At 41.0% G+C, this 25,689-nt stretch overlaps 1 protein-coding gene across 2 annotated transcripts in view; it reads right to left on the bottom strand.

Moving 5' to 3' along the window:
* LOC134883959 (protein inscuteable homolog) overlaps window positions 1-24,974 on the bottom strand; it is a 50,214-nt gene extending 25,240 nt beyond the window's left edge. The window contains exons 1-2 of one of the 2 annotated variants that reach the window (XM_063912500.1): window positions 24,815-24,974; window positions 6,595-6,686 (exon numbers count right to left, since the gene is read on the bottom strand). In XM_063912500.1, the coding sequence (XP_063768570.1) occupies window positions 6,595-6,668 (74 nt within the window). In that variant the 5' untranslated portion in view covers window positions 6,669-6,686; window positions 24,815-24,974. Of the gene's footprint in view, window positions 1-6,594; window positions 6,687-10,695; window positions 10,891-24,814 lie in introns of those variants that run through there. The other variant, XM_063912509.1, reaches the window with a different exon arrangement.
* Window positions 24,975-25,689: the final 715 nt, after the last annotated feature.

Here is a 25,689-nt window from a genome sequence, read left to right as displayed (position 1 = left end):
CAGGGCCAAGAGAGGGTCAGGATACAGCAGCTCTATAATCCCAGATCCTGTGGGGATGAAGCATGACTCCTCTTCATCAGTGGCTGGTTCAAAGCAATGTCCTTTCTTTTAGTTTTCAAAAAAATGGTACTAAACATTTTGTTGTGCTAGGATTGGAGGCAGCGGTGGAAGAAGTACTCAGATCTTTTAGTTAAACTGAAATAAGAAATGTACTTCTCACCTAATTTGCACTGATTTAACTCACATGGGGTTTGTGAAGCAATGTAGTTTTTGTTCCCAGGGAAGAGTTCTTGATCCTCCACAGCTGGAAATAAAACTTTTATGGTGTGCAGGAACTGTGGGTACGTTAGACATGAGTGAGGGGGGATGGAAAGTACGGAGAGATGAAACATTGGCATGGAGTGCAATGTGTGTAAATATATGGAAAATTAATCAAATGAATCTGAAGTTGTAGTGGTATAACAAGGCAAGAACAAGAGCAGAAATTTGCCTCTGATAAAGGATGATTTATGCTCAGTTTCTGTTGTAGTGTGCTCACTCTTCCTGCATTAAATCAAAAATGATGACTTTTTTTTAGATTCGTTCACTTTTTCAACTTTCGATGTGCGTAATGGAGTTGTTCCCCTGGATGAGTCACTGCTCTGCTCACCGTCTGTCCCTGAACTCAACTCTTATGAAAGAGAGAAGACTGCTGACTACAACGCTAACAAGCTTTAAGATGAATGATGAGGGTTATATATAGCCTATTTTTACTGTTTACACAAGAGACTTCAGCAGTTGTGTGGCTTTTAGACAAATTCACACACGCACGCATGCACGCACACACACGCACACACACACACGCACACACACACACATAAAGACGCAAAGACACAGTTATCACAATGGAAAGAAAAACTAGAAGAAGTGAGTAGGGTGGGCTTCATTGTTTTGTTCATATCAAGGATTTTAAATATCAATCGGCACATGTTGCATACAAATAAAAGGTTTTAAGGATGGCGTGCTTGTTGAGGCAGTGGCTCGTCTCTGATGTGATATTCAGACACCCTGCAGAGCATAAAGTGAAGGATTTCTTATTCCTCAAAATGTCAATAACACTAGCTTTCAGTGCATTTTCAGAAACCCTCACACTGGGACATCCGGTTACTTTAAAGATAGGATCATCTGCTGACAGCTGAGGGAAACCCTCGCCGAGCAAAGAGACAACTAACACAAAAGTAACACTTGATGTCTCACAACTAAGGACTTCCTACAGAATCCCTCATCACAGGATGTGAGTCACTTTTGTTTGAGGCTAAAAACAGCAACCGAGTTCTCGCATGAACACACACGGCGAGCATTCATCTCCTCGCGTGTGCTGTCTGTGGGTCATTCAACTAATCTATCATAGGGATAATACTAATAATGTCATGTGCTTTAAAGCGCAGTGATAGTCACATGTTTGCACAAGCAGCAGACGGCAGGTTAGAAACACCTGTTGTCACTCAGGAGAGGCCGTCACTGCTCAGCAGGAGCTCGTTTGTTCTTCAGGGGTGGCTGCCCGTTACTGGGTTTGTTCGACATATCACTGGAGGCTCTGAGCGATTCAGAAAACTACCTTTAACAGTCAATAGATCATGAGCTCAGGTTAAGTAATCCCTCCTTCCTGATGTTTTGAGTTAAAGTGAAGTCTCCCTGTGTGGCTAGCTCAGTCAGGTTTAACGGATGTGTGTGAATTTAACGTCATCTCCATATAGTTTGAAATGTCTAACAAGCCTTTATGTAATTATTGTGTCTTATCACCATCGTTGTGCACATCTGTATATTCCTTCTACTGTCGCACTGTCCTTTGCTGTAATTTTCTTTATATCATTTATTTATTTTTGGGATTTATTTACTAATTTATTATTATTATTTTTTTTTTTTCTTTGACTTAATTATTTATTTATACTTTTTATTATTTTATTGCATGAGTGGAGAATGTGTTCTGTGTGGGATGAGTGGGAAAAAAAGGGGGTACATATTGCTATCATGTCGTAAAATACAAATAAGAGACTCCATTATGAAGAAGGAGGATTTATATTTACTTTTATATTAAACAGGATTTGGCGATTGATACAAATGTGATCAAAATGTAAGACATTCAAATATTCTGACACAGAAGATATAGCTTTTTGTTTGTCTATGTGATCAAACCGAAGATGGCGTCTCATTGGACTTCAGGAAAAGATGACGGGCAATAAGCACTATTTTCTGACATTTTATTGGACATCAATTAAGTAAAAACAGAATGTGCAGAGTAACTAATTGAAATACCAATTGGATGCAGCTCTCATTAAAGTGATTGAGCGACTAATAAACTTAACCATGATTACCTGGCTTCCCTTTAGCTTACATATCTTCTACTGTGAGTGAAATGTTTAACAAATACTGCACTTATCTTGTGTTACTATATAATAACCTCAGGAAGTTTCAAACACTTTTAGGTATTTCTTGATAGACTGTGGGTTTTGATCCTAAATGTAATGGTTTATATTACAAATATATGCACCCAGGGTACAGTGCAGTGAGGGGCTTGGAATGGAAAAGCCTTCACAAAATATTTAATTTGGACATCTGGAATTTTCCATCATCTGCATGCAGGACGAGCAGCTTGTTTGGAAAAGAGACACGGCAACATGTGTTCGTTTATTATATTATTATTTCAGTTTTGAATCTGTTTGCATTTATTCCAGAGCATTCTCCGCACATTTTTCTGATGGAAGTCATTCAGCTGTCGTCTGCGTATCAAAGCCTGACGCCTGATGTCATTATGAACTAATGGAAATCTCTCTCGAATACCAGACAACAGAACCGCAGTTCAGCGGGCCACAGTGAATGGAAATGTGGGCAGAATGGGCTGCGAGATTTTTGAAGACCAGACCATTGTGGCTTTGGATCGACGCAAGGAGGAAACAAGGACACTTTTGTCCCTGGAAGAATTAAATACAGAGTCAGACAACCAAATAGGATGTTAATACATTCCTCTTTTGCTTGAAAACCAGAATATTGCTAGCTTGAGCTTCTCTTAAAACTGCTCCAATGCTGCCTGACTGCGTAAAGAGCTGACAGATGAGAAAATGGTAAAAGCATATGGCTAATAGTACATTTAAATGGGTGTAAGTCACGCCTTGATTTTCCTCGGGGGAGGTCGGGTCTGTGCTCCTCCTGGAGTAGCGTGTGATAAGGGGATATTGTGGCCTCTGACTGGCAGAGTTGAATCCTGGCAATGGGGAACGGACATCTGACTCCCAGATGTGTCTGACGGCCTCTTATGTGCGGCCAAAAGCAGACTGACCTACAGCGACACACTGAGTTTATTCCCTCTTGTTCTCTTTGTCTGTGTCTAACCAATTATAACTTATTTCTCTTCGTGCTCTCTTTTCCTTTGACTTACGCTCCCGCCCTCACACATGCGAGATTACATGCATTAAGTTAGACCTACTGCAGACACACTTGGAAGACATTATACTGTAAAGCCTTCATTTTTAAAATTAGAGCTGCACAATGAATCAAAATGTTATCGGAGTTGGAATATGGACTAGGTAAAGCTAAGGAGAGACACTTTGGGGGTTTGCCGTAAAGTTGTTGTCGCAGTTCCAGTCGTTGGTGCTCCGTGGAATGGAGTTGGGTTTTTTTTGCGGGAGAAATACGATCATTTTTGAGTCAATAAAATCATATGAATTAATATTGAGAGTCGAGTCATTAATTTGTTTAGTATCTGGCCGTGTAATAAGCGGGATAATGTGCAGCGAGGCGGTCATCATGGGGAAAAGAACATCTGACAGAAGACCGCCTCACTGCACATCCCTTATATAACACACTACAGGAAAGGGAAAACTAAACTAAAAGTAAAGTAAAAAAGCTGATTGTACAGACAAGTGACGACACTCGGTTAACCTGAGTGCATGCAGCCTCTATCGGTCTGTAACCTGAGGCCAAGATCGTCCAGACAAGCCGATCTGTTCTGTTGTGGAGAAGTTTGTCAACTGGGTAAATGTGTGCATCGCATCTGTTTTTCAATTTATTTCCAATACACTTCATTCAGTCATTGGCTTCTTTCATCAGTTGATTTACTGAGCCATGTGCTGCACAAACAGGATTTATGTTTGTGTAAGTGGAACAGACAAAGGAGAGCAAGTCAGAGATGATCTGTTTGTGTGTGTGTGCGTGCGTGCGTGCGTGCGTGCGTGCGTGCGTGCGTGCGTGCGTGCGTGCGTGCGTGCGTGGTTGCCTATGTATAGCATGATAACTGTACTGATTCGATATCCACGGGCATGCATTGCGTTTCTTCTGCGGCGCTGTGTAAGCATTTGTAAACACAAAACTACTAGAAGACATATATTGAAATGTGTTAGCGATGACTCAAAGGAGGAGGTGTTTCCCATTAAACAAACACATATCATGAGATGACACTTTCTCAACAAAGATGTAAATGATAGTTTTTGCGATGAGACTGATAGATATGGATTTTGAAAAACACACCATTTGTTTTGGATAAGTTTCATTTCGCTCCAGTTGCCGATTATAGCGCCTTTCGATCCTGCTGAAGGCGGTTTATTTGATGTTTGAACAGTTTCTGCCTCGTCTCGACTTTCGTGACAGCGTTGTTATGTTGCTTCAGTGTCTGATTGTTAAACATCTACACACTTCTCTTTTTGCATGATGGACGCATGTGTTGGGCAGAATTTTCCACCTCTCAGTGTTCAGAAATGAACCTCAAATATGGAATGAAATGGTGGACAGATGTTCTTAAGGGAAGCAGTGTGTGTGTGTGTGTGTGTGTGTGTGTGTGTGTGTGTGTGTGTGTGTGTGTGTGTGTGTGTGTGTGTGTGTGTGTGTGTGTGTGTGTGTGTGTGTGTGTCTTTGTTGGCATCGTCACTGAGGTTTTGACCTTTTGACCTCCTGTTGTTGACTGCCTCTAAATGTGTTGACGTAGGATCCCGACTAAAGCCGATATATTGGTTTGGGGATGTTGAACCAACAACTCTAATAAAACATCCACCAGTAAATATTTCCCGATATGAAGGAGGTGAGGACGTCATGTTGACTCTGGAGCCTCCGGGGTCTATAAGAACTACCTCAACTTTCTCAACACACAGTTGTCAAATTTAAAGCTGCTTATTTATATTTTCTTTATAAACAATTGAGGAAATCACTATGACTTCCACAAAGTGTTCTAGTGTCTTTCAGCTAATCATTTTTACACTTTCCAGCAAGAGCAGCAAGTCATTTTAGCAAATAATCTCCTATAAATCCACAGGTCATGCACAACACCACCAAATGTCACACAGATAGGAAGCAGCTGGTCAACAAAACAGAGCCTTTAGAAGCTTAAGAGCTTGATATTTCCCTCAGGAGTTAAGACCCAAACTGAGCTAAAAGGAGATATTGCACCGTAAAAACTTGAAAGTACATTTGTCTAATTTCCAGTCCGAATATGTCTTTACACTTGATGTAAGAAATAATAACTTAAAGAGTAACAATGAAATGATATAAAGGGTCTTGTTTTTAGACAATGCCAACGTATCTTAAGTATCTTAAAGACTCTTGAAAACAACTTTTGGTTTTTGTATCTCTGATTAAACAAGTTACTTTAAGCTGCTGTGCTATTTGTCAAAGATGGACCATCTTGTTTCAAGAATTAAATCTTACTTGATTTTATAGAACACATTTTTATTGGAAAATCACTAACTAACATCATCAAACAGAAAACTTTTGAGCATGTGTGGCTTATTGGGTAACAAAACATTTCCTGATTCTGGTCAAATATAATTCAAAATATGTTTTCCCAGCTAATTACTAGATCCGATTTATCTTAATATCCCATCTTATTTCAAGAATCTTACCCAGCACATTTTCCCTTGTTCTATTGGCAGATTTTCTAACTTATATTATAGTTCTATATGTGTGTGTGTGTGTGTAGTGTGTGCATTTCTGTTTGTGTCATCCAACTCAGGAAGAACCGAATGCACCCTGCCTGCCTCATCTGTCACCAAACATCTCTGTGATTCATCTCCTCACGAACCACCGACCACCACCGAAGTCACAACGAGACCCCGTCACCGCTGCACACCTCAATCTCCCATGAGAGCTGTCATGAGACCAGCGTCTGACACCATTACGCTGCATTATCAGAAGGAGATAGGGGTCACAGTGTGCTGCATTTTTGGGAAAGGAAACAGGAGGGGTTATTCCTTCCTATCATGGCAATTACTGTCGGTATGTTGTTTGTGTGTCTGTTTATGCATGATTATGAGGTGTGTGTGTGTATGTGTGTGTGTGGGTGTGTGTTATGTGCATCACTGGCTTAAACATTGACATGCCTGAAGACTGTTTAAGAGGAACTTTTCCATCTCAAAAATCCCCAAACTTTTTTTGATAGTCTTTAATATTAAAAGACAATTTGAATGTGCAGAAAACTGCTTTAATGGAAAGATACCTATTGCCTTCAGCAGCACACACCCTTCTGCAGCTTATATCTCAAAGCCTCACCACATAAAACCAGAATACCCCCAGGGCATGTTGTTTTCAGTGATGTGGGTGCAACTTGGTGGTCAGACTGCTGCTACTTGCCTCATGGGGGATGAAGAGAGCGAGCTGCTCTGTCTGGAGCTGCTCCGAGGAGACGCCATTCTGTCCGAGGCCATCTTACTTCAGCTCAGCTCCTGAAACACATTCAACACAAACCCCAAGGTCACAAGACGGAAAAATGTCTTTCATCAACACATTTTCTATTAAAAACAACTTTTTACAATAAACAAAATATGTAAAATGTGTGTTTCATTGGTATAAGCTGTCAACACACACACAGAATAAAACATGGACACACACACACACACACACACACACACACACACACACACACACACACACACACACACACACACACACACACATTGTATCCTCCTGGCCTTGCTGCAGCGTTATCCCCTACAATATCTCCTTATTGATCCTCCTCCAAGCATTCTATTCTTGTCTTGTCTTTTTTTCCTCCAAGTAATTTAATTATCAATAAACCTCACTGTTTTAAATAGCTGCAAGCTGCTGGTGTGCCAGTGGAATAATATTTCTTATCTTCTAATTTATTGGCTGGCTGCCATCCAGTGACTCTCTTCCCTACTTTGAGCCTGAGCAAAAGAGGCTGACGCTCTTAAGTGCCTGCAACTTTATTCCGCCATTTTATTGATGTATCCCATTTAGATTAGTCCAATTTCAATCGGGAGAAGCCGCAGACTCCCTCCCGCCTGAACCACACTCTAATCCTTTTAGTTAATGATATCCTGCAGTGGTGTGGTTACAGATTTCATGTTTACTGTGGAGTATAATTAGCAGGTAGTTACAAAGTGAGACTATCTCCCTCTCACGCACACACACACGCCCTCCCGGTGTCACGGTCTCAGCTGTAGTGCTCTGGCTTTTTATTAAATGTGTTGTGGGATCGATAAACAGGAAAATGCACAATAAAGAAATTGAGAGGGTTGTGTGATGCACGTGGGACGTCACTGCTTTGATCCCATGTTTGCCTGCTTTGAAAGTGCTGCAGTGTTTTCAGCTTAAATGCCACGAACAACTGACCCATTCTGCAGAGTTTGGAGAAGGAGAGGTTCAGGTGCATTAGAGGAGTCACGGTTTCGTGTTTTACTGTTTGCTTCGATTGCTCCCCGGGTTACGTCATTATGAGCAACAAGGGACCTATTTGATAATGGATTAGAAAGAAATACGTAATGTTTAGGGGGTGAGAGACTGAATCAGTGACTGTGATTACCAGCCAGATGAATAGTTCACCATATAATAAAAAGACAAAAACAGAAAGATGCAGGGAAGGGGAGAAAGGGGGAGAGGAGGGGTCTTTTAACTGCAGTCTTGGCATGGCTCCTCCAGGGCCATTTTCAGAGAAAGCATCACAGCGAATCAAAAATTATACCAACGCTGTGCCAGGAGCATGAAAGTCTAGCAGTGAGCACCCAGTTTTGGGGAAAAACACTCATCTACTTTAATGCAGTTAGAACATTACACCACAGAATGGGCGCTGATATAATTGCACCGTTAATTTATTACAATAGAGGTGTAGATTAATTATACTGCTCCTATAATTGAGCACGGGGTCACCGCCAACGAGACAAAGATCCAACAAATTCCATTACATGTCCCTCCGGCTCTTTACAGCGCTCTTCTGTGGATTACCATACAAATGGAGATGAGTTGTCCAATCAAGCAATTCAGTCCTGAGCACTCAGAGTGTGTCACTAAGTGCCGTGTTAAGGACCATTGCACTGAAAGTGATCTCCGCCGCTCTGCAGTGAGTGGCCACCGACTGCTAAACGGAGCATGGGGGAGGAGAGCCAAAGGTATCTAGCAAAATGTCAGAAGTTTACAGCAGGTTGTCATGTTCCCAAGATTGTTACAGCTGGACTGGTTTAGTCCTGGTGCAGACGAGGCTGTTTCTTATGTTGTAATCATTTAAGAGCTAACAGTGTACCTTCTATTCATTTTAAAGCAAGACCTGCAGTTTAAACATCCCCAAGCACAGGAAGGCTGCAAGTGTTACAGAAATATGAGTTTCCGAAGCAGATGGTTTGCTTTGAAGGGATCCTGGCTAATTTTCGTGCTGGGCTGGACATTTCTTTTTATGTCTGGGCTGAAACCCAAGCCGCCCTCTGGGTTTCCCCCGCTCTGTTGCCGTGGAGAACGTGTCGGTTGTAAGGTAGGCCAAACAAAGGACACCTCTGTCTAGGCCTCATGTCACATGCCGGGTAAAATAACAAGCACTCAGTAACATATGTGTATATATGTGTGTGTGTGTGTGTGTGTGTGTGTGTGTGTGTGTGTGTGTGTGTGTGTGTGTGTGTGTGTGTGTGTGTGTGTGTGTGTAAGGGAACTGCAGATTTACTGCAGCACTTGTATTCATTCTTTGCATGTGTGTGTGGATTTAAACGTTGAATGTGCTTGTGTGCATGTTTTCCAGCTGTGTTTCATGTCATGTCTGTCTGTTAGTCACGCCAACTCCTGCATTTACTATAAGAGTCATTTAGTGGTCTTTATGTAGTCTGGCTGTGAAGAGCAACAGTCTGACAAAAGTAAGGAGGAACAGTTACATCGCAAAGGCCCTAAATGGTGAGGCAGTGTTTAAATGTTGATAGTATAAAGAACTAGGGCTGAACGATTTTGGAAAATAATCTAATTGCGATTTTTTCCCTCAATATTGCAATTGCGATTTAATATGCGATTATTTGTTCAAGGTCGTCTTCTCATGTATTTTTCAACAAACACAAGCAATAAATCAAACGTGGTAGCAACAGTAGCGAGGCACGTTCTGCACAATACCTGACGTTGTGCAGCATCTTCCTTTTTAAAGCCAAAATAATTCCACACGACTGACGTGCCGCCCCTCTTTGGTACCAAACTTCCAACCGTGCACTCTTCTGACGAGCCTGAGGCCATTGTGCAACAGGTTCAAGCGCAGCGTCGACTTCTTTCCCTGCATGCTCGGCTTCGCTCTGCTCCACTCGGCTCGCTCGCAAGTCACGTGACCCGATTACGTGACCAGTCAAATCGCAGCCTTTGCGGTTGGAAAATCTCGTTTTGTCATATCGCGATATTATCGCAAATGCAATTAATCGTTCAGCTCTATAAAGAACCAAAGTAAAACCAAGAACTTCTAAGATCTGTTACAGTAGAGTAAAAAATCCCCCACATCCAGTACTACAACATACCTTTTCTATGTTAGGTCTAAAAGAAGGCTATGTACAGATTACCTTTTTGTCTCAGCAAGGGATTTAAAAAATGCTTATAAAACAATGAAACTATTTGAAACTGAGAGTCAATCGTTCCTCCATTGTACACAAAACCATGTATTCTTACTTCAGTTCTGTTTTGAGCTCTGATATTGACTCCTACTACATTACATAGTTAAAAATACTTAAACTCACACTGTACATTTGACATGTATATTCTATTAAATATTCCATTTCTTACACACTTAATGTATATATAATAGCTTGTGTAATATTTTGTTTATTTTTTCTGTAAATCTTTTAATGCTATTTTATTTCGATTGAGATGTTTACATTTTGAATTGTTTATTTCTCGTCTTTTAATTTCTCTAATGCACAATGCTTTGTCTTTATGCTTCTGCAACGCAAAAAAAATCCAAATTGGGATCAATAAAGTACTCATCTAGCTATCCAGTTTGCTTTACAACTGGTAAAATGGTACTTTTATAAAGTTAGACGTCTTGTAAGACAGTTTTAAAAAGGTCAGGTTTTGAAATTGTCGCTGCAGCACCAACAGCATCCTCTGTTTTAACCCTGTATGCTTTTTTTCTTTCCTAGGCCTCATTCTTAACTAACATATGAAAGAAGCATGAGCTGGATAATGTACCACCAAGATTTCATTGTCCACTGACTTCATTGTTTGTGCTCTCCATAACTGCAGAATCACCGGTTAAAAATACATTTTCCACTGATTTTTTATAATAGGCTTGTGGTGAAGCAGAAAGACTTTCACAGATTCTGGTTAAAAACCACAAAATGAATACAAAAACTTGTCTGCAGAAAACAAAATACCATACCACTGTGGCTTCGGTTTTGCGCCAAAAGCAATGAATTTCAGTTTGACAAAAACAGAAGAAGTCGAACCCCGAGGAAATTGGAAGAAACAAGCGAAGCCACTCACCACCTCCAGGGGCCAAAACCAGCTTGAATCAATGTGATGGAGTTCAGGACGGAGTGAGACAGGCTGTGTACTCCGAGTTTAATATCCTTGTTGTTTCAAGAGTGCCTCATTGTGTAACCGATTCCTTATGGTTTGGTTTATTTCAAAACTGCCAGCGATTAAACAAAATGCTTTTTCTCCATCAGCCTCCTCACGCAGACTAAAAGCTACTCAAGAAGTTTACTCTGCCCTTCGGCCTTTATATACAGTGGAATAGATCTGCAACATGACAGAGCCTCGCTGCTCTTGTCCTATCATTGAGCTTGAGACCGGTTCACAAGAGGAGACGAGCGGTCACAGTCTCACCACAGAGCTGTCATGTAGGGAGGAAAGCTGAGCACGATGGGTACTGTATGGGTGGTAGGGTGGGAACAAGCTGGAAGTGCTGAGCTAAGGACCTGACATTCCCATCCCACACACAGTAGGCCGGCTCAAAGTGGGCCCTTGTACTTGGACAGAGACCCACACAGGGCAGCAGATAATGCCTGTTAACTGTTACTGTCTGAACGTTTGGCGAGTCAGCTCGTTTCTCCACGTGTTCAACACTGAAGCTACTGTAACAGCGTCTTACTTACAACCTAGAGTTAATTCATGGTTAGCACAAAACACCATATTCCTTAGTAAGATTTCTAGCCTCAGTGAAAAATGACCCATGTTAAGGCAGTTTTAGTGCAGTGCTCAACCCGTTCAGCTGTAATCATACATCATACACTGCAAGAGATTTATCCCAAAGCTAGAATTACTGTTTAATGACTTTTTAATTGTAACTAAAATAGTAAAGTATAACCTGTTCGAGCGATAATGTAGAGGTAACGAAGACAGAGGTTGTGGCACGACGTATAAAACAGAAGTTATGCAGATATGCTAGACTGAAAGTGCTGAATATGTCTGGCAAAATATGTACTGTATGTCTATATAGCGCTTATATGAGTACTCTAGATGTGAAGAATATAAGAATTACAACGATAATGTTTAGAAATTCGAAGTTAGAAATCTGGCATTTGATGGCCTATAGTCTTTAATGTAACTTAAGCTAACGTAACTTAAGCTAATGGTTAGTTAACTTGAGCTAATGTAACTTAAGCTAATGGTTAGTTAATGAAACTTAAGCTCACGTAATTTAAGCTAATGGTTAGTTAATGTAACTTAAGCTAATGGTGAGCCAATGTAAGCTAATGTCACTTAAGCTAACGTAAAATTAGCTAACTTCACGTAAGCCAACGTGCACTTAGTTGACAGGAGATTACAAGCCATGTGAATTAAGTTACATAGCATACCAACTCGTCCGTCAATTTGTCTCTTCTAAATTCAGCCAGACATTGGAGGGGACAAACTCTCCAGACACAACAGTCCTCTTAACCATTATCTCAGGGAGTCTAAATGCAGTGCATTCCTCAGATAACACTGACATGAGCCACTTATTATAGGCTGGGTTATGTTTGGTCAAGCTGATACTAAAAATATGTGTTGGTTTTTCTAACAGATTTATATCTGAATATTTCCCATAGTTGATGTGTGATCTGAGTTTGATATTATGCAGCATTTACCCTCCTTCAAGTTTAGCTTTCTTTTCTTTCTTTTTTACATTTTAAGCTTTATTTGTCAGATGAAATTGACCGTTAAATGTTTACACTCAGTAAGATTTGTAGATTTTGGTTTGCTGGGGAACTGCATCAAAGCAAAGAGGATTTGGTCCTTTTGTTCTTCCTTAATTGCCTGCTAATTGAGTGTTTTATACCAGGAATGGATCCCTTAACGTTACGTGAATCTTACCAATGAACGTTTTTACTCTTCTTATCCATCATCACAGACATCCATCCACACATTCTGACACTTGTTACGTAAACTCCTGGGGTATGCAGCCCCTACTCAACACTACTGGGGTAACTGGAGTCAGTGCCTTGCAGTTACCCACGCAACTTTTTCCCAGGGATCTGAATGACCTTCTGAGTAAACTTTTTGGGAACAAGCCAAGCCTCGAGGCTACCACCACTCCATTCAGTGCTGGTGTGTTTGTAGAATGCACTGAAAACAAGAAGGACTTCAAGACAGAAGCAGATAATCAGACTGAAGTACACCTACACTACAGTTTAGTTGATGTATATAAACTAATTACAATTACCACCATGTCCAAAGAACTTTCTCAAACTACTCCAACTTTATAATTCACTTCACTGATAGCTATGCTACAAATACAGTTCATTGTATGTTGTGCTTATGCCATCATTGGACATTCAGAGCTCTCGCATATGTGCTACTGTAGTGAGAATATGTGTGTTTTAACACCGAGATGGATAAGAAGAAAGTGATTAAGATCCATTTCTACAGAAGATTTAAACAATTAACTCACATCTAAAAGTTTTGTGTTTGACTACTTTTCACTTTAATACTTGCCAATGTTAAAAAACCTTGGAAAGAATACACTTTATAACTCATACTAAGATGTTGTACTTTGTTTTATGTGATGTTTAAATGAATAATGACTCCTGAACAGTTCAAAAACATGCAATCTAGTGAGAATGTTCATACGTCATTTAATATTTTTGTCCCTGCTATAGCCCCTACGTCGATAACCTGTAATTGATTCTTCTTCTTTTTTATCTCACTCCCCAGTGACCAAAAATAAATGTATGTATTGCACCACCTTTGAGGGTTCCCTCTGCCACATCCATCTTCCGGTGATCTGTCAAAGTATAACATCCCTCAGATTTCACCTTAATCATTTCTGACTCAAACATAATTGGACACACTACTGACAGCTCCATCCAGACTCTTCCAATCACCACGTTTTATTTGCATGTGAGGACGTGCGTAAAACACAACATGAACATTACACTACTAGCCGTTATTAACTTAAATTCTGTTTAGAATAAACACAAAATCAAATTCTCCCACAGTAGCAGTGTCACTGTGTGGCTAATGATCGGAAAACAATGTCAAAATCTCTACCTGTCTGAGGGTGACGGTGACAGTGATGGCTTCAGGAGCGTCACAGGTGTGAGTGTGACACATTGTGATGTCAGGAATAAATGTGTGGGAGGATGCAGAGGAAGCGCAGCTGTTTTCGTATATATTTTATATACAGTGGCTGTATACCTATGGTGTTTTCGAAGGAAGTGGAGAACGTGTGCAGTTATCAAAAGGTTTAAGACCACTTAAGCTCAATTGACTTTTTCAGGTCTGGTTTGGGACCACCGTTACATTCCCACCATATCCTGTTTCCCTACCATCTGCTGTTAAGTGAAAAATGGGTTAAAAATATACAAATGTTCGATTAAAAAGGTCCTTCCATGGAGAATCTCATTCACCAATTTACAGACATGCACACCCTTGGCATTGAGCTAACATGCGTAAGGGGAATACAATGGATGATTAAAACCCACACAAAACATAGTTCAGCTCAAGTAAATAGCGTTTCAATAGATGCGGGAATAACATAGACTCTAGTGTACACGGTATATCGACAAGTGGTCGATATGAGTCATCCTTCTGGTGACTTTTAACTAGATGGGTTGAAACTTTAACAGTGTATCATTACAGGAAAGAGTGAGAGGATACCGAAAGTTTTCCAGATGGCACTACGCTGAAATAGAACTGATTGATTTGAGATAAAAGTGTTGGAAAGTTAACACGGTTTGAAATCAAGGGTTGTGGCATTAAGAAAGTATGGAAATATCTCCCTAATGGACTTGCTTGACATTTGAAATGATCTCCCAGCAGCATACCTGACAGCACAACCACAGTCATCCACCCATCCCGTGTTACCCAGGATGTAGGTGCAAGAAGGAACAGCTCACTTTGGCAAAAATGTTTTACCTTTCTTTTTTCATCTTACTGAAACAACGACGCTCAGCCTAGCAATACATTTTAATGCAAGCATATTAAAAAACATCATCTGGAAAAGTCAATTTCCAGCAGTAGACAAATGTATCACTAGTCTCAAACCCAACATGCAAACAATAGCATACAATGATTTTCCCGACACCTCTGTAGCTATTCTCAGCAGTGGATACAGTAAGCGCACTCCATGAAAAGATGACTAGAAATTAGAACCGTTTTGGTTTTGTCTAGCATGCCATAATTGCCCTGCTGTCTCTGTATGCAACAAAAGTCCTTCCCTAACACGCTACTGACAGAACTAATGACAATATTCCCTTTTAAGGCCAAAATAAAATCTATTTGGGGCTGGGAACATTCTCTCCTTTGGCATAATAATCATATGACAGTTAAATGCTCTGTCTTCATGGGGTTTCTAGGCAACCTCCATGTGAATGAGATCAGACGGGGTCAAGTTGCACACACACAGACCTGTAACCCCAACCATGGATACAATCAGCCACCCTGTTGAATGTCACGCTAATAAAAGTGGACAGATCGCTAGAACTGATGGCCTCATTCCTCACACACCAAAGCAGCCTCAGACACATATTTTCCCCTAAAAAGATGAAATTCAGCAGCATGAATAACTATATTGCCTCACCACAAGTCTGCTAAAGTGAACAAACGGTCTTGACGCTTGACCGTCAGCTATAAAAGAATAAAACAGATGAAGATCCAGAGCATCATACCTCCTGAGAGCTCAAATAGTCCCAACGTCACGCCAAGAGAAATATCCAAATGCATCTTAAGCTTCCCAGTTCCATTGACAGTTAGTGGAATAAATAACAAGGTGGTGATGAGACAACATCCAGAGCTGACGAAGGGGTTTTGGTGTGGAGTTCAGGAGCTTTAGGAGCAGCTCCAACAGGCCAAAGAGACTGGAACTGGATCCTGGCTCAGTCTGGTTCAGTGAAGGGAATCGTGTGGGTACCTGACACCAGTGCAGTGACGGCCAGCAAAACATCAGGAGCTGCTTAATATTGAATGAGCAAGGCCTGCAGAGAGGCACACACACACACACACACACACACACACACACACACACACACACACGACCACATGGCTAATAGGGAGTCATACTGACATAATTGGAGACAGGCTTACAGCATGGTCAGGTAAAAGTAGGGTATGACCGTAATCAGTCTATGCAACCTGACACATGTTGCCAACAAAGTACTCTGTCATCACCCTGCAGCACTACGTTTTACACACAGCGGGCCACTACTGTGTTTAGTGCTGGTTTATAGTCAGGATTCTCATAAAACTTGCTTTGATACCTTATTTCATTACGTTTTAGTGCACCAGCTTTAAACACAAAAGAGTCATGACTGAAGAAAACATGAAGGAAATCAGTCGGCAGTTATAACCCTGTGTGGTGTTCAAAATAACAGGATTGATGGTTGTTGACTGTATGACCAAACCTCAGCAACACCCACTTTAGAAACAGAAAATGATTGGCTGAGATGCAGTCCTCGTGGCAAAGAAGAGGGGAAAACCCAATCAGAGCCAAGCATCGTCAACAGCTCCAATAAACAAAAGTAGAAACGGTTTGAAATATCATATGAAATATCACCTCGGAGCCCAAGAAAATATAAGCAAACACTGAGGTTAAAACCAGGAGACAAAAGTGCATCCATTTAAAAAAAACTTGGTGGTTTGAGGGACTTGGCCTTTGTCAAAAGATTAAGTCAATGCAGAGTCCCACACCAACAGCGAGATCCAAACACAACACACATGAAACCACAGTGTGATGACATATGTGGTCGCTTTCGCTGAGATGTATTGAAGGATTGGAGCTAAACATAACATTCAGGGATTTTTCCAACGTGGCAACACAAGATCGTATATCCTAAAAATAACTACAGCATTGTTGTTTGTGCGTTGCAATTACACGAAGATTGCAATAATATAGGAGGACTCGCTGGGGCTCACTGCAAGTATTATGATCGGTTGTATAGCACATTGGTTTAAGACACCTATGCTAGCTGGAGTCCTCCATTAGAAACCAGAATCCTGTGACATGCAAAAGCCATTATAAAGGTTGCTAGTCATTCTCTAAGGGCACAGAAAGTGAAGGCCAATGTGTAGGGAAATGAAGACACATCTGCAACCCATCCAAAGGCCCAAAGCATGACGTGGGAACGGGGCATCACGTTGAGAAGGAGCTCCATGTATGTCATCATGTGAACTATCCTGACAGTATAAAAATGTCTGGCACACAGCCCGGTTCCCTTAGAAACAACATCCACATTTGACAATCCTGCAGCTCATAATTTACGTCCAGTGGCAACGCTCTGTGCCAATGCTGCCCGAAGTAGCGTGCCCTACATGTAGTAGGTGGAAGTGGGGTGGTGGATCGTCATGAAGTGAGTTAATGTAGGAGAATGGAGTTCGCTTCCCAGGCCTTTTTATTAACTATAACCATCTTTTCTTCACTGAGCCAAGTGTTGAGATGCCTGACCCTGGCCGTGCCTGAACAACATATTTTTTGCAGAATCTTTCCCAACCTTAAACACACATCAGTTGCCATGGGCAGATATTTCAAACACTACTAGCCAGTACATTCACTTATTCATCTTTAATATCTGCGGAGTATCTGTGTAGTTTATTTATTTTGTCCTCTGTCTGGCTTTAACCCCCCTGTTCTACCTAGCTAATGTACTTCTCCCATGTGAAGAGCCATCATGTGAAGAGCCATCTCATCATTGATTTTAATTTAATTACAACGTTTATCATACTAATCAAAGCCTCATTTTCTGTATCGTATAGACAACATATCAGGTAGATAAAGTGTTCTTCTTCAAAATCAACATACCGTCTGGTTTCAACAGTCAAAGATTAAAAAAAACTGCTGAGATATTTGATATATAGACAATAATTTACAACTGAAAAGTCCTGCATCTCAACAGCACATTTCCACCTGGTACCAACGCCTGTTATTTACTGCTTAGGCGTCTCAATAAAACAGCAAGACCTCAGCTTCCCTGAATGAGTGAACTCCCTAAAAACCACCTCTGAAGACTCATGGGGATTGTTGGGTTGTTGTATTCTAATTAAAGGTTGCAAAGTCTATCAAAAAAGACTACAAGTTGAAATATACTGTACAGAGGAAATCATAGGACCAAAATATACAATTCGTACTTGATCATTGGGACTTTGAAGAAGGTGAAGTGATCTTTGAACATTTATCTTGAGGTCAAGCTTAAAAAGGTTGGGGGATTATGACACCAGTTACTTATTTTTGATAGATGTGTTGTTTTGATGTAAATTATACACTTTAATTTGACTAAACTTATTGACTTTAAAATGTCAAAACCTTGTATATGCTAACAAAGTACTGCATCTTCAGCAATCTACTTAGAAGGTCCACTACTTTTGCATCAGCGTCTTAAATATCATGGCCAAAGTTTTGAAGTTAGTGATAAATTCTTGAGAAATTTGCTTCCAGGTTGGACCTCAGGCATGTGGCCAAAGCAATCCTTTGAAGCAGATTCCCGGACAGCTGCAGGAGCTCTCAACCCTCAGCATCATTGCCTGATTTCCTCCTGTCAATCACTCCAAGAATGACGTCACTGGCATTTATGTCATGCTGCTGCCTCAGTTAGATGGAGCGTCTTGGAAATGGCATTGGTCCAGTTACGGCCCACTTTTACATGACAGACCGACCAGGCCACTACAAAACATGGGAGCCAAGCAAGATCCATACGCATGATTTATAGCCAGCTGTCCGTCAATCCATCTCCGCCCACGGGCACCTAGGATGTAGATTCATGACCTCATATGCAACGGCACATCATAAATAAACCTCGGATAGATACGTGGTTTAGACACCACATTTGGGATCCTGAGTAGCCTGATATTAGGGGCCCACACGCAAAATGCCTCAGAAAAAGAGAGTGGTGAGGGAGGGGAAGAGGCCGTAATAGCAGCAATTCCTAAGCGACTCAGATCTACAGCTGTTTGGCATTAGGTGGTGGGAGTGAATTAGGTGGGCTGGGTCCATGTGTGTGGGTTTAGGGTAAAGGGGAAGAGTAAGAATGAAGGGTGGAGGATACGTCCACTGCCCAGATCTAAGACGAAGGAACACAGGCACCACTTCAGGGCAGGGTGGAATTTATTTCAAGGCGTTTTCCTCAGACTGTTATTCCAGTTGTGAACCAAAGGCACATGCTGGGTAAATGGGACACACATGGGGTCAATGTGATAAGTAAATATCGGCTGCAAAAATCGCAAAGTATGCAGGAAAAGCTCCATATGTGCCAACCGAAATCACACGTGGCACTTCAACACAGTCATTTCAGTGCTATTTTTTCCTCTTTGGGCACGAAAAGTAAACACATGTGAGAGTTTTTGGGGGGTAATTACATCTGGAAAACAGTCTGCCATGTCTCATTTGAGATATACTGAATATTCTCAGAAAGAAATCCGTGATTTTAAAAGGGAGATATGCATCGTCCACAAGGTGTAGTCTGACAAAATGATTGCTCTCTTTGAACCATTTGTGTTTCCTTAGTTTTTTGTGTGTTTAAGGTTAAATAAGGACAATTATGTGCAGCAAGGCCAAAGTCCTATAAGGACTATTTAAGATGTCCAAGTTAATAATTATGTATGACTAAAGCTGCTTGGTCAAGTAGATAAATAATTGATTTGGGCACTAGTTTCACCAATTATTGATTAAAGATGTTGTTTCTTAATTTTCATGGACTGAATTTGCTCGGTTTCTCCATCTGGTGTTCGACATCTTGTTCAGCAACTTCATCTTATTTTGCTAAGCTTAATAGTAATTTAGTTCTACTGTATGATGCCATTGCCTCCACTGAGTTGCAATCGCTGTAAGAGCTTTAAGAGTGAAAGTACTGGGGAGGAATTGTTGGAGGTTAACCAAACAGAAGATGACACCACTAGAGAGAAGGAGTAGTAACTCCTCAAGACTCCTAAAGGTGCTCTCAACGGCGTCAAGACTTGTTCATGAGGAGGAGGAGGAGGAGGAGGAGGAGGAGGAGGAGGAAGAGGGAGCGATGACCTTTCTTCTTCTAATCACACAGCAAACAAAAGCTCAGGAGGAGGACTGAAGCCTCTCATGATCTCCCCAATGAATGGAAACAAGGAGCTAACACAGTAGATGGCAATCACAGGAGAGACAGATAAACAGACCGAAGCCCATAAAGCCATGACATCCTTCCAATTAGCAGATGGAGATGAGCAGAAAAGAAGAGGAAGTCAATGCAAGGGAAGCTCCTGGCTGACGCTCTGATTCAACCAGTCTGATATTGATTTATCTTCCAGCCCCGGGCCCCAGAGTGGCTGCCATATTGGACCCACCTACGCACAAATTTATACCTGCACTCTCTTAATTGAGTCCCCTCTTTGAGGAGAGAGCGTCCACTGAGTCATGAACGGTATCGCAGTGATGTGTCAACGTTACCCACAGCGTCAACTTGGATATGTGATCCAACTTTACTTAAAGTGCATGTGGGGGAAGAAGGTTTAGACTCCAGTCTGATTAAAAATATCAATACATGCAAGAGAAGTTTGAGATTCATTTGTAGTATTTATTATTCTTCATTCCTTGGAAGAACAGCAGGAGGTGTTTTTGTTTAACGCCTTGACACAACTTTCTTTGATCACATGGCGTCCATAAAAACTGCCTCTTTGATTAATGTTGGAGACAGGCAGCTGGCTCCATGCAGAGGAAGATGTTGTCTGTACTCAAACCGAGGTCGAAGTTCAGCAACTCAAAGGTAGCAGCTCGAGCCTCTGTTATCGTAGCCAAGCAAGAGTGGAAATACATCATTTGCAAAAGAAACCCCTAGCTTGTATCTCTATTCCTACAACAGTGGTGCAGGGATGAGTCCTAAAATCTAATAATGAGTTAGCATTTTACCACTTCTGGTTGCATCCATGCTGTGCAACTAGGATACAGGTAGTTTATAGCTTAACTTGCGATTGCATAATCTTCGAGAATCATAAAAGTGGTGTTAATATTTGAAGATTGTCCTGCTGAGCAGAGTGTGTGAGTATCATAAACGTGGGTTTGCCATGGAGCCTATTATCTGCAATTTTCAAAATTTGATGGGAAAAAATCATTGCTTTTAGTGGAGGTACAACAGTGTGTAATAATGGTGCCAATGGTCAGTCTACTTCTCACTCAATTTATTACCTCAATCAACATTCTCCTGACAAGTTCATAGTCTTCATAAATACTCTCAAGTCTTCTTCAATACAGCTTGGTCATTTTGCAAGTAATGGTTCCATTGAGAGTAAAGTAGGGTAGCATATGATGAAGGGCGTTGGCTATTGAGAAGTCTGTCCAATTCAGCCAAAATACCCAAACCTGAAGCTTCAAAATCTTTCGTATAAAGTCTGTGATTCACACACACATTGTTGGCAGCCATGGTGCGTGCCATGTGTCGGCAATTAGGGTTCATGAGAGGCTGAATCAAAGACACATAGACAGAAGAAGTGGAATAAGAACATGCATCTCCTACTTCTCGGTAAAAACAGATGGGTGACACTTCGTACAGCTGTCAGATCAAAGCAAATGTCCTCTAAGTTAATTCATTTAATGGTTCAAAGAAAGAATTGTAAATGTAATTATCCCTTAAAAAAACTCAATTAGTCAGCGATTAATCGAAACCTTCGGAGGACAGGCCGAGCTGTGTGAGAAAAACCTGTGGGGAACACCAGACTCGTAGGAGGAGAACCAAAATGACCCGGCCCTGACTCCAACGAGGCCACACAGAAATAAAGTGAAGGGATGGAAAAATAGCAAAAGACAAAGAGAGAAACTACCTCATCCAGAAGAAAGGGGACTGGTAATGGAAAATGACAGACCTTAGGCGGGGTCCAGCTCCATGTGGGATCTTAGCCTTGAACGTGAATCAACTTGTTACCTATTATTATAGAAGCGAATATACGGGATAGGTTTGACTTTTGTCTTTGATGTGTTAAAGAGGTCTTTTTGATGAGCAAGAAGCCAGTGTAGTATGAGCGTGCACGTTTTAATTCACAATGCTTTGGTTCTGGCTTCTCAAAAAACCAGACTTGTGTGCTTCATGTTTCCAACTTTAGCTGTGGTCACGGAGTTTAGTCACACCCTAAGTGTTAGTTACAAGGCGCTCTCTTAATTCTTCAGACAATGACTGTGGTGGTGCGACTGAGAAGAGATTAGATCCTTACAACGGAAACCCTGAGATGCTCCGCCCGTGGCGAGAAGACCTAATTAAAACAGAGTGACAGCACAGTGGCGACCACACCTGCATCTGTGGTTCATGTTGACCACGCTACGCCCGTCAGCTGTTCACCAGGCTGTCCAGACGATAACGCAAGAGAGGAACTATAAATCTGCATTTATCCACAACCAGTCATGTATTATTTGATAGAAGGGCTGAACAGAAGTTTATGGGAAGTGGTTGTCAAAGCTTGTCATTTGCCGGTGCTAAATGAGCCATTAAAACCAGTTTAAAGCATGGAGCTATTTTCTATACAACAGATGCTAGGCTATCCTTTGCTGTTAGGACTGAAAGATGCTTTGCTTCCCAAAAGTTATTTTCATACCAAAGTGGCCAAAACCCAGTTGTAAAATTGATTCACGTAATCAGTTAAACCAGTGAAGAACTGGAGAGTACGAAACTCAAGATGTTTAAGGTTCATGTTTAAGTTTCCTTGTGTTTTTAGGCAACTTCAACAACTCCCACAAGTCAATGAGCTCTCAGCAAATCTGCAGACTTATATTGAGAGTAAAACCCCCTGATATTTGTTCCACCCAAAAAGGGAGCAAGACTCAAAAGATGAGAGTGGCTGGTGGCTCTCTGAGGCTATACTTATGGACAGTGGTACTTTAATTGAGAAAGCAGATATGCTGCTACCAGGTATAATATCTACTGTGTTTACCATTCCATACAATTGATAGCAATTACCTTAGTATCTGAAAACCCAAAGTCCAGTTGACACAATAAAATGTACAAGACATTTTGTCTTCAACTAAAGTACTTAACAAAATAAAAGTTTGAACCAAGTGATGCCAAGGAAAAAAGGTCAGATTATCCCCAGTTATTATAGTTCATCTTTAGCTGGACTTGAATGTTATTCAAAAACAAAGACAACAGCTTCATAGTTTTGCTCAATAGTCAGAGGTTGACCAAAAGTATGTAGGAATTATCCTCTGGGGAACATGAGTGTTTTTGAGGCATTCAATAGTTTCCAAAAGGCCTTCTTTGGACGTGTCGTTCTGTCTATAATCAAACGTAAAACACGAACCGGAAGAAGTTCATATATATAGCTCTCTGCCCAGCTCTGTGTGTACTTGTTTGTCCCATAATTATATAGTGACAACATATCTTACATGGCCACAGAGATACTTCTGGTCCTGGTAACATATTTGCAGTGCAGTTCATGGTAGCATTTAGCTCTTGCACTTTTTTCGACTCAAGAGTGTATATGGAATTACATTACGACACATCTCTAATTCAGAAAGAGACTAATTTCTGTAGCACCATATCAAACATACAGAAGTCTGTAGTAAAGACATGTGGTATCCTATCATTCCCACACAAACACATTGGCACCAGCTCCAGCGTGAAAAATTAAATATTTTCCGTTTGAGAACACTGAGCAGTGTCCCAAAAGGCCCATTCATTTTCATCTTGATAACATAAATTGGCAACTGCAAGTTCCCACAAAAAGGGATGATGGAGGGTACGCCATGCTTTACAATTTCAATGTTTATCCGACCAATATATCTTACAGTCAGTCAGTGTTCATGTACATACTAGACAGAAGTCTCAACACAAACTGTCCCGTGGTTAAAGGAGGCCAATGTATCTGGCAGAACAGTGGGTATAAACCTTTAATTGTAAAGACTTTACACAACTGATCTTTGTTTGTAAAGAAAGTATACCTCTGTAAAATGTGTCGCACCAAATGAGGGATTCACAGACACCTTTTGTTACCTTAACATTCACTTCCAGCTGTTTTGGTTCACTCTCCACACTTTAATCATTTCCAGTAGCAGCAGGCAGGCTCTAATAAACCCACTGTACGCTACCTACATAGCTAAAGCTAGAACTCAAAAGAATCCGTAATTTCCCTGAGGAGGAGACCAAAACCAGAGCAAAAACTGTGTAAGTATTAGACTTTCATTCATCGATTATTACCAAACACTAAATGAATGTTAATGTTACTGATGTGTGTGTTAATATAAACTTTAAAAGGTGACGTCATTTTTTGGTTTCCAGTTTGTTGGGCTGCCACCAAGTGAATTTTCATTGAAACACTCCTTAGATTGACATGTTTACTATGAGCTAATTTTAGATAAAATACCCCCCACTAATATTCAGTTGTTTTGATCTCATTGTTTTATAAGTATCTGAAAAGGCGAAATCAATTGTTTTTGAACTAATGTAAAACAATACGTCCCCGAATGTACCTCTAATAAGATCACTTTCTGTGAGTCACACAAGCGCACTACCTTCAATTGCATTGCTCTTTAATCATCATTTAATCTGTTACACTTTAGATTTTGGTATTGGCTTTAGTTGAGTTTTTTATGACTTGGCACTTCTAGGAGTTTTGGGTGATTTATCTCTCCTAGTGGCAAGGATGGTACTATAAAATATAAAAATGTAGATGTCCTTGAATTCAAAAAATATCAGTGTCCAGCAGTGTTTGTATAACCTTTAAGTTTTGAGAGAATCAGGGTGTCCAGATGATCAATACTGTCACCTCTTTAAATCAGAAGCTTTTAAGTTAGAATCCAACTGACTTTTTAAGTAAACCTTAAAGGTTTATGTGCTAAAAATAAAAAGTAGCAGACTTGGACGTCGGTCAAGAACACTTTCATGACTCTGACATCTGCTAAGTTACCACCCATTTAATTGCGGGAGTTTGAAAGTGCTGCAAGCACCTTGCACAATAACAACTGCATCGTCGACTGAAAAGTACTCTCTGCAAGAACTGCATCGCTGTTGAAGACTTTAAGAGATGTCCATTTAAATCGGGTGCTACATCCTGCAAAAGTCATGCTTTTATTATCTGAGAAACTTCTCAAAGTGTATTAAAATGTGCTGCACAACTCATGCTTAAAATAGTTGAAACACTTTGTTGTGTACGTTTTCTAAGTATTAAAGTCTCAAAGTTCCTCTCGGCATCATTTGAACATTCCTAGAAGTTTAGAGTAGACTGAAGTGCTTGCCAAACTTACCCGGTCAGTGACGGAAAGGTTAAGTGTTCCCAGGAGGGTTCATAGTTACAGCTTCTCGTCTTCTTCTGCAAAGCGTCTGTCTCTGTCCTCCCTTTAGATCCCTCTAACTTTGTCTCTTGTCTTGGAGCCCAGCTGGGACAACCACCACCAAAGCCTGCTGGAGTGGGAATGCTCAGATTCTGAACGTGACTGGCCTTAAAGGGTTTTTTTGGGGGAGAAACAGCCCACATCCCACTGTCAGTCAAGCAGCGGAGCATAGTTTCAGCTGGGCCGCCATCCAAACAGACATGAAACTCTTCTATTTTGGTCTGCCATATGAGCAGTGGTGCTGCTCCGAGGAGGGGGGGAAAAGAGTCTGTGGTGGGGCATGTAATTGCAGAGTGACCAGTTATGGTGAAATGTAATTGCAGACCTCATCAGATGGAGAGAAACTGCCAACAAGACAAGGTAAAGGACTTTTGAATTTATAAAAAAGAGAAACAACACAGACCACATAAATAAATGAGGAGCTGGGTTCCAGATGTGGCAGCGAAGGGAGGGAGGGGAGCAGAAGAAAGAGAGGGAGGGACAGAAAAGAGGGGGAGATGAAGGAACTGCAAAGGCAGCAGAGTGAAATCCCATTTCTGACACGGTGAAAAGGTGTTTACCTTCCAAGCAACAGACGCACAAGACGGAAAGGGGGCTTGGGGAAGGTGAGAGGATGTCGAGCCTCCCTAATGTTGTTTCTGGATCTTTACCATGAGTTCTCCCGGGTGTCTGGTTTCACGTCGGCCTTGGAAATGACTACCTTATGGAAAAATCGGGTGCTTTAAAAATGGGGAAGGAAAATGAAAATATAAACGGCAGTCGGCTGGTTCCCATTATGAGACTCAGCT

This window comes from Eleginops maclovinus, chromosome 2, assembly GCF_036324505.1.
Source record: "Eleginops maclovinus isolate JMC-PN-2008 ecotype Puerto Natales chromosome 2, JC_Emac_rtc_rv5, whole genome shotgun sequence".
Classification (NCBI taxonomy): Eukaryota; Metazoa; Chordata; class Actinopteri; order Perciformes; family Eleginopidae; genus Eleginops; species Eleginops maclovinus.
This window is presented reverse-complemented; position numbering and strand designations above follow the sequence as displayed.